General features: G+C 36.6%; 1 protein-coding gene across 8 annotated transcripts in view; it reads right to left on the reverse strand.

Moving 5' to 3' along the window:
- Nucleotides 1-15,936, reverse strand: part of Kidins220 (kinase D interacting substrate 220) — a 102,759-nt gene that overhangs the window by 41,307 nt on the left and 45,516 nt on the right. For all 8 annotated transcript variants that reach the window (XM_076833964.2, XM_076833961.2, XM_076833959.2 and 5 more), the window contains exons 16-22: nucleotides 14,752-14,903; nucleotides 14,281-14,570; nucleotides 12,049-12,189; nucleotides 10,776-11,019; nucleotides 10,552-10,640; nucleotides 8,918-9,062; nucleotides 2,404-2,566 (exon numbers count right to left, since the gene is read on the reverse strand). In XM_076833964.2, the coding sequence (XP_076690079.1) occupies nucleotides 2,404-2,566; nucleotides 8,918-9,062; nucleotides 10,552-10,640; nucleotides 10,776-11,019; nucleotides 12,049-12,189; nucleotides 14,281-14,570; nucleotides 14,752-14,903 (1,224 nt within the window). The remainder of the gene's footprint in view (nucleotides 1-2,403; nucleotides 2,567-8,917; nucleotides 9,063-10,551; nucleotides 10,641-10,775; nucleotides 11,020-12,048; nucleotides 12,190-14,280; nucleotides 14,571-14,751; nucleotides 14,904-15,936) is intronic.

Below are 15,936 nucleotides of genomic sequence, written 5' to 3' on the forward strand. Positions count from 1 at the left end.
AATATTCTATTTTTTATAAGCAGGGTACAATAATTACTATTACCTTCAAACTATATGTTATTTATTCTTTTACTATAAAATACATTTCAATTAATTTTAAAACAAATTTTTGAAAATTTTCTACAAGGCTCAAAATGCTGGAAATTAGGATGAAAATTTTTAAAAGGTCAGGCAATTTTCTATTGGCAAAGAACAGTGGTTTTAGACTATGAAGTTTTAGACTAAGATTCAATCTGATACCAATTAAATTTAACTGCTAATTGCATAAGCCATCTTATTTTAGCTTTCCTCCAGTTGCTTCAAATGTGTTTTCTTTTAATCAGAATTCAGGTTCCTCAAAACTCAAGCATTTAGTAACTTTTGGAGCCTACCATTAAGATAATGGCTTAATCCCCCCAAACCAAAAGTTTAATGTTCTCTCTCTGACATGTGAATGCTAACCCACATCAGGGGGAGGAGAGAACATAAATTCAGTGGATTAGATAAAGGGGAATGAAGAGAAGGGAGGGGGGATAGGAACAGAAAAGATAGTGGGATGAATCTGACATAACTTGCCTTTGTACATATATGACTATACCACAGTGAATCTCAACATTGTGTACATCCACCAGACTGGGATCCTAATTAGAATAAGCTATATTCCATGCTTGTATAAATATATCAAAATAGATTATACTGTCATATATAACTAAAAAGAACAAATAAAAATAAAAATGATAATTTTTAGATTATGAAATATGTAAGCTGAGGCACACACATATGAACACCCTGTCCAGTATTACTCTGGTGATTATTAGCAGAATAAGGACTGGAGCGAAGGGACCTAGACTTCTGAGTCATTGCTCTGTTCACTAAATCAGGCTGCTGGGCTGGCTGTGACAGGTGCCATCACAGTGTGAATTCACTTTAATGTGACGCCCAGCATAACGACATCATGGACCCATTCTAATCACCTCTCTGAACTTTATAAAGAGACAGAAATATATAAGGCACCAGGCAGAGCTTCTGGTGCTAGGGAAAAAAGGCTGGCGATGCTAATCAACCTGCCCTACTTAAATAGTCCTGTGAGAGAATTAGCTCCCTGTAAGTATTCAAATTTCTTAAAAACTAGAAATGCATTGCTAGATTAATACATTAGTCTAAGAACTATGTCAATTCTCAGATTACTTCTGCTACGCCTTCCGAAGTCATCCTTCCAGTTTGGATAAAGCTTTTTTTTTTCCTAATTTCAAATTCAATACAGTTCTAAGGAAGATTTATCCTTTTCTCTGACATATTCTTATTTATACACAAATGATAACAACACAAATATCTCAAGGATAAATGAAAGTTCTCAAAGGACTGTTGTTCATGTTAAATAGGGCTTTATGAGATCATGAGAAAAATAAATCCCATGATATTGGTATTAATTATTATTAAGCAGTAATACTTTTTTAAAATTTTTAACTATTTAATAACTGTGCTTATCTAGCAAGCATTTATAATTTCACAGCTTCTGTGTTCTGATAGACCAGTTTTTTCAAGAAATAAAGTTAGTAATTACTGCAAAACCAAAGGAAAAACAGACTCATGTGTCTCATAATACTATGATTTCCAAAAGATCAAAGACCAGAAACAATTTGGTGCCACCTTCACAAGCCTAAGGGAATCGTGTACCACTCTACCTGCTGCTACTGGAACACCTGCAAAATCTGGTACTCTGGGTTTAATCTACTGATCAAACTACATAAATTATACAGCAAAACTTAGAACAGCTCAAAATCTTTAGATGAATACAATAACAAACTTCTAAAATTCTAAAACCAGTTATTTACCTAGAAAATATTTAATAAGATGTGCATAACAATAGGGATTGGAAAATTAGGAAAACCATTTGCTGACAATACTTTAAGGGAATAAAAATTACTTGAAATCTTAAAAGTTTTAATATATGAGCTATATGCTAAATATTTTGTTAGATTTAATATTTCATTTACATTTTCAAAACAGTTTTGATTAACCCAATTATATCAAACTATATAGTTCCTTTGTAATATCTTTTTTTCTAAAGAGAGAGTTTTTATAGAATGGGAATAGGAATTAAAGTTTTTAAAGGTATTGAAGTACTTTTGTAATAAAAAGCACTGACTTTATTTTTGAATTTGATAAGAAACCAGTAACTCTAAAAACTTTACATACCCGGAAAAAGAAAAATACGTCCAAATAAAGATGTAAATTTTACATGAAAGAAAATATACCTGTGCTAATACCACTCCAAAATTATAATGGAATTAATAAGTAGTTGAATTCAGAAGTATTCATTTTATACATGATTTTGTATTCTGTTTGCTTTATGTATGTTTAATTTTATTCTAAAATTTCAACCTTAGATGAACTTAGATACAAAGAAGTCAAACAAATTACCTTTCATAGATGGTTTTTAATGTCATTTGATCTGGAACACCCTCAGTCTCTTCCAAATACAATATTAGCCATGAAGTCCGATATGGCCACTGCTCAGTAAGGTTGATCCAGCTAGCAAGCCTGTCCCAATTGAAACTAATCTGATTGGCTCTCAGTAATCGCCCTTTGAAGAACACAGAAACATTTAAATATTAATATATGTGTAATATTATGTCAAATAAAACACTTAGTTATTCACAAATAACTTAAACTTTTAAAATTTGCCATTTGGTTATATTACAAATTCATAACTAGTATTTATACACTAAAATTCAGATTTTAAAGATAAAGACTTAAGCATTATTTTATTTAATTCAAAATTATTTTTTGTTTAATTTGATATTAGTGAAATACACTTCTTTAAACACATACATGCTGGCAAAAATCTTTCAAGCTGTGTATCACATAATCTCAATGCTTCCTACAAACATACAATGGAGCATCAATTCACCCACAGCAATCCCATCCTTTAAAGTACCATCAGCTAAGATCCTAGTTTTACCATGACTGAATGTGCAACCCCGTACACTTTCATTTTTATGTACTAAGGGCAGCCTATGTAAATGACCTAACAACTGAGCTATGTGTCCAAGATTTGCTGTCTACGTATCTAATAGAACAAGCCTGCCTGCTGCTGGAGTTTTCCGAGGACTCTTGTTCCACCACAGGTGGCTGTAATCCTGAGACTTTCACACCAGTGCTTCCTCTCACTGCACTGCCAGCTTCACTGTCATTTGGTAAGGATCCTGAATTGCGGTATTTTTGCTTTTTTCTTTTAAGATACTGTTAGTTTTATTTTCATTATCATCAATTTAGTTTGTCTGGACTAAGATAGCTATTTGCTTCAGTTCAAATATGAAGCATCCCTCTTCTTGCTGCTAATAGACATAGATATATAAACCCCAACCCAATTCTTCCCATATCTCCAGTCCCTCATTCCTTCAGCAAATCTGCTTCTACATGCAAACTACATTTTCATTCCTGAACTCTTTTTCCCTGGAAGGTGAGGTTTGGTCTGCCAGAACAGCAACAGGGTCATTACGTTCTATAGCTTATGAGCTATGGTCAAAAGCATTTGAGAGCTATGAAAACTTAAGAATTTCATAATCAGTGATAAACTAATGCTGGGGATAAAATGCTTAACAAAATAGATTTGCTCCCAAACTACATGAAGCCTATTCTCAGTGGAACAGAAAATAAATCAAACAACAAAAAAAATATGAAATGAATTAACCAAAAATCATAACGAAAGATGTGGAGATCTACTCTCAATAGAAAAGTACTCATAGAACTAAATGTTTACAAAAAAAACAGGCAATGAAAAGCAAAAAGTTAAAATATACCTGCAACACTGTTAATATACTTAGACTAAAACTTCTGAACTGAAAAATCTTTGAAAAACATTAGAAGTTAATTGTACTGGTAAGTTACAGAAATGTAGGATGAAACTTCATCCCCTAATGGCTGGATTTGATCCTCAAAATAACGAGTTGCTTCACTGAGTTTTAAAATTCACTCATTGAGCATGTTAGTGACTGATGACGGAGACATCATTACGTCTACATTCTAAAAGAACTCAAGACTGGGTTGAGCAAGAGAAGGAGAGAAAATCAGTTATAAAACCACAGGACACAAACACACAGCACAATCCAGAAGCAGCAGCTGGGGGAAGGCCGCCCCAGGGGAACTTCCTGAAGGAAGCTCTGAGGGAGGAGCAGTGAGCCCACTGAGGGAGAGTGGAGGAGAAGCCTGGGACCCGCCTGGGCTGAGCTGTAAAGGAACTAACTGATCACACACACAACTGGAAAAGTGTAAGTGGAAAAAAACCAGCCTTCTTCCTTAAGAATGTATCTACCCTGAATTAGTTAAGAAATAAGATTACAGCAAGAGAAAATTCTGTTCAGTGAAGGTTTTTAAGATTATTTTTAATTTAATTCTCCAACTTTACCCATAAAATAAAGCACATTGCACAAAATAAAACATGCTTTTTAAACAGAAAACCACTCAAGTAAATACTTACCAAAACTTATCTACTAAAACCCCAAATTAGTTTCTGATATGAGCCCGTCTGTCACAGGTCTTTTCTAAGAATGACAACCATTTGCACAGTGCTAACAGACAGCACGTGTTTTTACATAAATGGGAATGGCATCTTCAAGAGGCTAATGAACAAATCCCAGGGCTCAAACCCAAGACCTGTACCTTGACTTGCCCTTCCCAATAAAATATATTTCCTTATACACTTCCAAGTAATTTCCCCCAATTACATGTAAAATTCATCATGAAAACAATAAAAAATTCCATTAAAATACAAAGATTTCAGTCTGTAAGTTCTTGTTACTATAATACTTTTAATTTTAAGCAATTAAACAAATGGCATTCGATGCTTTTATGAAATGGAAATTTTACCAAGAAATCTTTAATTTTCAGGCAGGGTTAGAGCTGATGAAACATAGAATAAAAATATGTCTGGTGTAACAGTATAAAAAGTTTCCCATTAAAGACTAATATTAGATGGGGCTGGGGTTGTGGTTCAGGGGTGGAGTGCTCGCCTAGCATGTGCGAGGCCCTGGGTTCGATCCTCAGCACCATATAAAAAATAAATAAGTAAATAAAGGTATTGTGTCAGCCACAACTAAAAAATATTTTTTTAAAAAGACTAATATTAGAGAAGTTCTTAGATTTAAGATGTGATTTTGTTTCTACTCTGAAATATATAAACATCAGTATTTTTAAAATGCAAATCTCCGTATCAATTGTTAAATGATATTGATAATTTCAGCCTCTTTAGAGTGTCCCCAAATGTCTAACATATAAACATAATCTGAAGTTCTTCCTACAGATTTTAGGCCACTGGTTGCCTCTCTCACACCACTTCCACCCCTTTCCTCTTTTACTCTCCAAACTCCAACCACTGTGACCTCCAGCTATTCCTGGAGCCCTACCTCAGGGCCTTTATACTTGTTCCTCCTTCTGCTTAGGAAGCTTTTCTTAAGAAATATGTAAAACTTAGTTCTCACTTCATTCAGGTCTCTTTCATTCATTCACAACAGTGTGTCGCAGATATTGTGGGTATTAAGGAAACAGCAATAAACAAGAGAAGCAAAAATCCTTGCCATGTGTTTTACATTCTTCTGAGGAGAGATGGGCCAAAAAAAGTTAAACGATAGAATGTACTGGAAGACAGAGTTAAATCAAGCAGGAAAGGGATAAAGCAAGGCGGGTCGATGAGGGGAGGTCATTCTGTGTAAGACAGTGCAGGAAGAGCTCACTGAAAAGCAGACAATTAAACCAAAATTTTAAAAGAAGGAAGAAAACCCAGTATGCACAGATCTAAAGAATAATCAATACAATTTTCATTTCTTCAAAACAAAAGTGGGAAGCCCTTAAGTGGGAACATTCCTGGCATTTTCCAGAACAACAAAGGAAGCCAGCAAGAGATAAAGGGAGAGACAGGAGGAGAAGAGGTTGTGGGGAGAGAGAAAGACAGATCCTAAAGGGCCTTCTAAGAAACTGTAAGGACTCGGAAGTTCACTTTTAGGAAAATGGGGACACATAACAGAGTTTTAAGCAGAGAAATAACATATGACAGTTTCAATTTATAAGAATTACTGTGACTGCCACATCTCTAGACAGTAGAAAGAAAAAGATAAGAGGAGGGACCAGTTAGAAGACTGGTACAACCATTAAATCAACAGCGGTGAGACACAACAGTACATCAGATAAGGGCAGACTGTGGTCAGACTCTGAATCAGACCAACAGTAAAGAATTAACCAACAGAGGACTGGGATGTAGCTCAGAGGGGGAGTGCTTGCCTAGGCCCTGGTTCAAGCCCCAGTACCCTAGGGGGAAATTTTTTAATAAACTGAAGGTAGACAATAGGGTTTTATTTTTCCCCCAAGGGTGTAGCGAAAAAGTTGGATTAATACAAATAAATACCCACTTGAATCTAATGTATGAAATATGATATGTCAAGAGCTTTGTAATGTTTTGAACAACCAATAAAAATAAAAATTAAAAAATACAAATAAATAAATAAACATGCTAAAAAAGCATTTGATAAAATACATCACTTCTTCATGTTCAAAACACTAGAAAAACAAGGAATAGTAGGATCATTAAAAAATTTTTGATTAACAAATGGGAAAGACTGGATTAATATGGGGGCAAAGAATCAAAAGCTCAATTTTGCACATATAAAGTGTCAGACATCAAATGGGCAACTGGAGAGCTACAGGGTGAAAGATAGAGATTTAAGAGTCTAGGGCATACAGTCTAAGGTATTCAAGATGAGACAGGGTCACTAAAGGAGCTGTTCTAGGCAGAAGAGAAAGCTCCGAGAGCTAACCAAGGCCAAGGGTGTCCCATGTAAAGGTAAGGAGAGAGGGAGATAACCACAGTGTGAGAGAGGGAAATACGGTACACGTAGCTCTCTGGAAGCCAGAAGGGGGCAAATAACGAGGACTAAGACCTGGCCCCTGGACTTGTCACATGGAAGCCACCTTAAAAATGCAATTGTGCTCAAGTTCTAAAAGCAAAGAGTATGGGAGCATGCTTAGAGGATGAATAGTATGAGACCAGGGACAGTCAACTCTCTCAAAGAATTCTGCTGAGAAATGAAACAGGAACTAGAGGCAAGGGAAGGGAGGGAGAGCTCTTCTTGGAAAGGGAGAACAATCTGTGGATCCACAGGAGTGATTTCCACGTGTGTGGGGGTATGATCGCCATTTAACCACCGTGTGTTCATGGCACTATCCTTACGAGACATGACATGAAGCCTCCAGTCTTTCCACTCAGGGCAGGGACTCTGTCATGCTCACTGCATTCTCCCTGCAACATCTAGACCAATACTGGCCTAAGGCAGATTCACTACATATTTGTTAAACAAGTACATAAATGCTTTTGTAACATAATGAACAGTCCCATTGTTAAACATGGCCTAGTGAGATTGAGACCTCATTTAAAAGGATTTAATGATCAAAAATATTGTAATATATCAGATACAACCTCACTTGTCTTTTTGTTTTCTGTTGTGCTGGGGATTGAACACAGGGCTGTGGGTATGCTAGCAAGTGCTCTACTGCTGAGCTACACTTCCAACCCTCATAGCTTCACTTGTAATACAGTTCACATTATGAACCTCAACCTTAGTATAAGATATAATGCAGTTTAACTATCAGAGTCAATACCACCAGTTAATACCATGCAAAGTAAGAGATATACTTTACAAACTGAATTACAAATATTTATATGACTGCCCAAATGCTGATTAGTAATTAAGTCTTAACAAAACAGAGAGCAGAATTCTATGCAAAGAATTTAGTCATAGGGCAATAATCCTCAATTTTGTTGTCAATACCTTTTATTAAAATATTATATGAAAATAAAAACAGCATAACAGTATATAAAATCTAAATTTCAACATTTTAAATTATAAGTATAATCAATTACATAAATCAGCATAAAATTATCTTTATACACAAGGAAAAATTAAACCAGAGACAAAAAGAACAATTTTTAAAACCATCTAAGATTTCATCTCACCCCAGTCAGAATGGCAATTATCAAGAATACAAACAACAGTAAATGTTGGTGAACATGTGGGGGAAAAGGTACATTCATAAATTGCTGGTGTGAATGCAAATTGGTGCAATCATTATGGAAAGCAGTATGAGATTCCTCAGAAAGCATGGAACGAACCACCATTTGACCCAGCTATCCTATGCTTCGTTTCTACCCAAAGGACTTAAAATCAGCATACTTCAGTGATGCAGCCACATCAATGTTTATAGCAGCTCAACTCACAATGGCTGAACTATGAAACCACCCTAAATGTCCTTCAACAAATGAATGGATAATGAAAATGTGGTGTATATATGTGATGGAATATTACTCAGTCTTAAAAAAGAATGGATCTTGTCATTTGCCTATAAATGGATGGAGCTAGAGAATATCATGCTAAGCAAAATAAGCCAATCTCAAAAAACCAAAGGCCAGTGTTTTCTCTGATAGGTGGATGCTAATTCACAATGAGTAGGGTTGGGGGCAGAATAGAATTACTTTAGGTACAGGGGAGTGAAGGTAGGAGAGGAGATATGGGGGTAGAAAGAATAATAGAATGATCAGTCATTATTACCCTATTACCATAAAAGACCGGTGGGATTCCACATCATGTACAAACAGAAGAATGAGAAGTTATACTCCATTTACATATGATATATCAAAGTGCATCCTACTGTCATATATAACTAAAATTAGAATAAATTTTTCTAAAAAAGAAAAGTAATAACAGTGTACAACTAATGGCCGATTTTCATCTCAACTAACACTGACTTACCAGATCCATTTGATAAAAAGCTGTTATTCAGCAATGTAAAAATATAAATCTAACACATGCCTTTGCTTCTCAAATGAAACCACTTTGTTTATTTTAAAGCTTACTATCTGTCAGAGACAGTAAGAAACAAAATTCACCTGTAACAGATACGATATTAAGTAATCTTCTCATGGTCTGGGGACTGATATCACTGAACCAGTCTTCAGTAACCAGCAATTTTGTAAGATCAAAGGACATCTGCCGAGTGATGGTCCTCTGCATCTGCCTTCTTCGGTAAGTGTCCTGAAACAGAATATCATCAGTGAGACTGTGCCCACACTTCCAGTCTGAGAATACAGGGCTTTTTAAGAAGTTAATATATGTTTACAGCAACAGCAAAATGCACCACTTTAGTCAAAGAGGAAGATGATATGCTAATTAAGCATTATTATTACCACCCCCTGAGGAGAAACGTCACAGATAAGAGTCGCATTACTGACAACTGCATCCTATGCTACGGTTTAGCTTCACATGTACTGTAGTTTACAGTTGTACAGTCAGAGAAAGCTCAATGCCTTTAAGATAATCAGCAAACAGAATCCAGTAAAGAGAATTATATTCAAACTCTATAGAGGCTCAGTATTACAGGAAGCCTAGAAAAATAAAGGAATTACGCCTGTTTCCAAGGACTCCCAGACACTGGCCCTCTAACTCTCCTCACAGAGCTCCATAAAAATGAAAGGCACTCTACAGGGGGTGGGGGGGAAATTCCGTCTCACACAAGCATGGTCCCTCACCTAAGTCCTGGTGTAAGAGAACAGTGGATGCAACCATGAGGTGACCAAGATTCCAACTCCCAGGGGAGACATTCAAAAGATTATCGCAGACCCCTCTGAATTTAGTGCTATCAAATGTCATTTGTCATATTAACTCCCATCCACAACCATGAAGGGTAGAGACATAAAATCAAATGGTCAAAATATTACCAGACACATTAAAAAAAAAAAAAAGTCAAGTATCTAAATTTAATAGTAGCAAACCAGAAAAAAGACAAGGTGCTAGATCAAGTTGGCTGGTCCTAAGTGGCACAATTCCTGCAGGTAGACATCTTCCTACCTTATCATACGTAGACAGACATGAAACACACTCCTGTTCCACATAAACAAGATGGAGGCAGACAGGGACAACCAAAGTGTCAGAAGAGAAACACAAGGTAGAAGGAAAGGGCACAGAATCACTGTGGGTACCAAAAAGGAGCAAGTACTTCCTGCAAATCTCAGGAAAGAGGAAGGCAGGTTAGAAGACAAAGCCAGGAGCTTTCTCTCACTACAAACCTTTCTCCCCTACGGTTATAGTGGCAATAGGAACATCTCAACCAGGGGAAGTCATTAGGTGTACTTAAAAATCTCACTCTGAGCTTTCTATTCAACTGGCTTAGGATCTGGGTCAGCCCTTGGGCTGAGACTGTGCTGGGAGAGAAGGGCTCCTCCCATTTAGGGCTGCCAGAGATGCAGATGCAGACACTCCTCAAGACACTGCAAGGGAAAGAAAATCAGCAATCACATCTAACATTTAGCTGAAGAGTTTCAGGTAACACCACAGACGGTTGAGGTGGTATCTTTAATCTCATCTGAACAACAGCAATACACACAGCGCTGATAACAAACTGGACTTGGGGTGCACTCAGTGTTGAAGTGCTTGCCTGGCACGTGCAAGGACCTGGCTTCCATCCTGAGTGCTGTAAGACTATTTAATTAATTAATTAAATCTAGTAAAGCAAATGGCATCTTACCCGTCTATTGAGAGCTGTCCTGCTACCAAGTTTTGTCATCTCCCCAAGGCTGTTTTGTGAAACTCTCCTGTCAGCATCTTCCTGAATCCCTGAAAGAATGTACCAAGAGAGTACCATTTGCTCTCTATGTATTATAAAGGTATAAAATACTAATATTATTATTCAAGGTAAAAAAAAAAAAAACTACAAAACTCTTTTAAACACTTTAGGAGCTTGATCTTTACCTGTAGTATCTGAGCATGAAATGTCACCATTTGCTGTTGAAGTTACAAGATATTTCCTTGCATTGCTGAGTCCACGACTATTAAGGAAAACAGGTAAGTGAACTATGTTGCGCATATAGTCGTGCCCGTTTATATTTGAGTCGCGAAGCACACTACTGAGGTTCTGGTTGATAGCCTTTATGATAATATGTGGGTCACTTGCAAAAATGGCAATAAAAGGGCCTTTTGAAAACAGAACTCGGACCTGAAGCAGAAGAAACGTACAATGTGTCAGAGAGTTTAAGTTACCCCAAATAATAAAATAGCTTCTCAATATCTGTGCTTTCCTCTGATGACTATAAAACAGAATTCATTTTTTTGTCACAATGTATTCTACATGAAATCAAATTTTACTGATGGCTTGATCTGGGTTTGTCACATCTGACAGCAACAAAACCTGAAAAGAAAGCAACACAGTTCTCCATTGAAGCACTGCAGTCTACACAGGAGGTAAGATCAACACAGGTGAAAAATAACTGTGAACATGTGAGGTATCGGGTACACCAGCCCTTGCTCATACACTGCTGCTCTTTATAAGACACCTTCCAGGGCTGAGGCTGGGGCTCAGTGGCACAGCATTCGCCTAGCATGCGTGAGGCACTAGGATCAATCCTCAGCACCACATAAAAATTTAAAAAAATAAATAAATAAAGATATTGTATCCACCTACACCTAAGAAATAAAAATATTAAAAAAAGATACCTTACAGAAAGTCTTCAATGTGCCTCTCTTTAACAACAATAAAAAAAAACCCTGCACATTCTGTAGATTCCTTACATTATATCAGAATCTATTCATAACTATTTGCAAAGCAAAGGTGGGTTCACACTCTAGACTTAAGAGATACATTTGTGGTTTTCCTCAAAATGCCTTTATGTAAAAATTATGTAAATGACTTCACAATGAAACATTTACTCTTCTATGTCTCTGCATAAAGAATGGTTGTTTCCAGGGGCTGAGGCTGTGGCTCAGCGGAAGAGCATTCACCTGGCACATGCAAGGCGCTGGGTTCAATCCTCAGCACCACATAAAAATACTAACAAAAATAAAGGAATTGTGTCCAACTACAACTAAAAAAATATTTTTTAAAAAAGGAATGGTTGTTTTCAGAGGAAAAATCAGGAGAGAAAGACGGTACTACTCCCATAACAAGCACATTTTCATGAAGTCATGTTATCCCCCCACTGCCAGGCTATAGACGACAATGACAAGCTTCAAGGCACTTGAAACATACTGTGTCCAGCATCTGAAGCACTTTGTCCTGCTCACAGGCATCGAGTCCATCAATGATAACCACCAGCCTTGTCTGATTCTGGGTGAAGCTATCGATGGTCTTAGCCATCTTGGCCATCAATTCCACTTCACACTTCAGAACCTGCACAAAGCAAAATTGACAGAAAGCACTGAAGATATGAGAAGGTAAAGTACATTCTGATAGAATGTCATCCAGTAGGAGGAAAGAGAGGCACAGTCCTTGCTGCCACCTATAGTCCCACTAGAAACTGTACCCAATACTTTACAGTGCACCCAGCGAATACACATAACTTAGAGCAGTTCACCTTCAAAATGACCCTAGGATGTTGATGCTGCTATAGCCACTTAAAAAGGACAACCGTGGGGGGCTGTGGTTGTGGCCCAGTGGTATTGCAGAGCACTGTCTCCATCTCCATACCACAGAAACAAGCTAGTGAACAAATGGAAAAGGACCCCCTAGGTGAGCAACTGGCTTGCCCAAGCCACAGCTCTGAAGCCAAAGACTTGGATTTGAATGCAAATCCAAATATTTACTGATTGATTACCAATTTCCACACTGTCATTGGCGTCTGAATGACATGTTTGACTCTGGCCAAAGGAAGTAGCTGTAGAATTCTAGAAAGTCCCTTTCAGCAGGAAAAGTATGGTCCTATTTTATGTTTCCGTGGTTCAATTTGCTATTTTTTAAAACAAATCTGATTACTAGGCTCTAGTAGTAACTACACCTATGGAATAATCTACTAAGTCCTTTGAATAGCCTATAAAAGTCTACTTTATAAAAACATGCCATTGTGATAACCTTTTTCACTCTAAATATATATTTCCACAGGAAAATATAATAAAACTACAAATGTAGTAATGTCTGGTTTATGGTTCAGCATAAAAGCACTTTGGAAGTCATTACTCCTAGTGTGTGTGTGTGTGTGTGTGTGTGTGTGTGGTTGTGCATATGTGTGGCTGGATATTGTATGCGTGTATAGTTGTGCACATATTTCTATGTATGCATGTGTAGTTATGTGTCTGCATGTGCATGTGTGAAATTAAAGACAGCAATGATACAGAAGATAGAAGGGACTTCAAAGACTTCAAAGCAAGGAATGTTCTGGATAGGTTTTGGTTACGTCTTATCCTGAAGACCACAACAGACACTTTATCAAATATTTACAGATGGCAAAATAAGCACATGAAAAGAAGCTACACAACATATGTCATCAGGGAAATGCAAATTCAAATAATGATATGCCACTAAACACCTACCAGAAGGGTCAAAATCCACAAGACTGGTTATACCAGATGATGACAAGGATGTGGAACAATGGGAAGTTCATTCATTGCTAATGGGAATGCAAAATGGCATAACCACTTTAGAAGACAATTTGGTGGTTTTTAACAAAATTAAACACACTCTTGTCATCCAGTGATCATGTTCCTTGGTATTTACCCAAAGAAGCTGAGACATTTCTACCCAAAAATGTGCACACAGATATTTATAGCAGCTTTACTCTTAACTGCTAAAATTTGAAGCAAAAAAGATGTCTTTCAATAGATGAATGAATAAATCAACTGTGGTACATCTGGGCAATGGAATATTATTCAGTGCTAAAAGACGACGTGCTTCCAAGCCACAAAAAGATATGGAGGGCACATAAATACACATTACTAAGTGACAAAAGCCAATCTGAAGAGGCTCTGTACTGTATGATACCATTGATATGACATTCTGGAAAAGGCACAACCACAGAGACAGTATAGAGATCAGTGGTTGCCAGTGTTAGGTGGACAGAGAGATACAGGTGGATTGCAAAGGCTTTTATTGACAATGGAAATACTCTGTATAAGTATATTTGTATATTTGTCCAAATCCATAGAATGTACAAAACCAAGAGTAAACCCTAATGTAAACTACAAACAGGGTGATTATGATGGGTCTACGTAGGTTCATCAGTTTTAACAAATGTATCACCGGATGGGGATGACAGTGATAGAAGAGATGGTGCATATGCAGGGGGTGAGGGGCAAATGGAGTATCTGAATTTTCCTCTTCATTTACCTGTAAACCTTAAAACTGCTTTAAGAAAATAGTCTTGAATAAATAAACACACTAAATGCAACACCTTAACATTTGAAGATCATACTCCCTAAAGCCCAAATGATCATGGTAGGAGTAGCATATTCATGTTACAATTTTTTCTAATATTAAATGAGTGCTTACTTTCATGAATCCTTCACTTTTCAATTTGTGCATTTTGGAGGCAGCATTATGAAGGCGTTTTCTTTGAGAATTCAGCAGAGAGTCCAATACTTGCCACCATGTACGGCAGTTAAGCACAAAAGCCAGCCCCACTATAGATGCAATTGATATGAGGACAGCATTCACTGTCATGTGTTTTGGGTCAACTCTGAATATGGCCAGCAGAGTGATCCCAGCAATAATGCAGCCAAAGATAAAAAGGAAGATGACAAAAGATGGGAGACAACATGTTTTTTTCCATTTCTTTTTACCTGTAATACAACAAATGGTTTTAACAATTATTAACATATCAAGTATCTAGAAAAACCCTAATCATTACAGTCACAGCATGGATGATTCTGATGTTCAATTCATGTTTTCATGAAAATAAACTGAACATTCATCCATCTTAATGCTCTAGACATGAATACAGAAGAAGGAATGGAATCCTACCCTGAGCATCTTCAGTCTTGAATACTCGAAAAAGCCTGGTTGCCAAAAAGCCAAACTCTCTTTCACAAGCATCTGAGAGGGTTGCAATCATCTCAGCCAAAGAAGTTTCTCCACCTACACTGGACAGCCTATTGTAATCTGTAAACAAAAACCTGGGGAAAAGATCAAACAAAACATGATTCAGCTGTCTAAAGCAAAAATGAACTTTTTAAAAAAAATATTTCTTTTTTTAGGTGTAGATGGACACAACACAATGCCTTTATTTTTATGTGGTGAAGAAGATCGAGCCTGGGACCCGCCCGTGCTAGGCGAGTGCTCTACTGCTGAGCCACAATCCCAGCCCCCAACAATGAACTTTAACACACGTCAAGCTCTACATCCTTTACTTTTTTTTTTTAAATGTTCCTTTCAAAATATTGCTTTTAAAATTCTGAAGAGGGAATAACCTGTAAGTAGGTATCTTCTGCTTTCAATATTTTACATACTTCTCTATGGAGGGGCAGAATAAATGCTAAACGTAGGAGAGTTACATAAAGTAACTCAAGGGCAGAGGGGAAACAGCAATGACAGAGATTGGACAAAGAATATCAGACACCTGAGCAGAGCTCACTGTTCTCCATGTGAGAATACAGCCAAAAGAGTTGCACAAAGCAAGCTTTCTAATACCAACAGAAGAGATTGGAACAAAAAAAAATATTCCTTAGAGTCATTAAGTATTTTGAACCCACTTGAAAACTCAAGGTTTTCAAGCATCTCATTTTATTTATAGCTTTGACATCTAACAAGGATTTAGAAATAGTTATAAAACATTCTTTTCATAATTGCTCTTCAAAATAACTGAATTATTTGCATCTTGAGTTTCTGAATAATTATTTCTATATTAGTTCCTTGCTCTCCTTCCATCTCTAAATTAAACCCTCATCTCAATCCAGTAAATAAGCATTGCTTTCAAAATATAATTTAGGATCACATTATACTATACTGTATGGTCTTTAGTGATATTATTTTAATTGTTCAAAGTTTAAAAAATATTCTCATTAAAGTGTTTTTCTTGTTTTCTATAAAAATAATTACCCATGTATTTTATTCTATTGTTGGGTCTTCCTTTGATCTTTTTCTTTTTAAACTTCTCATTTCTTTTCTTTTTTTTTTTTTAAGAGAGAGAGAATTTTCATTTTATTTTTT

Source organism: Callospermophilus lateralis, chromosome 14, assembly GCF_048772815.1.
Source record: "Callospermophilus lateralis isolate mCalLat2 chromosome 14, mCalLat2.hap1, whole genome shotgun sequence".
NCBI lineage: Eukaryota > Metazoa > Chordata > Mammalia > Rodentia > Sciuridae > Callospermophilus > Callospermophilus lateralis.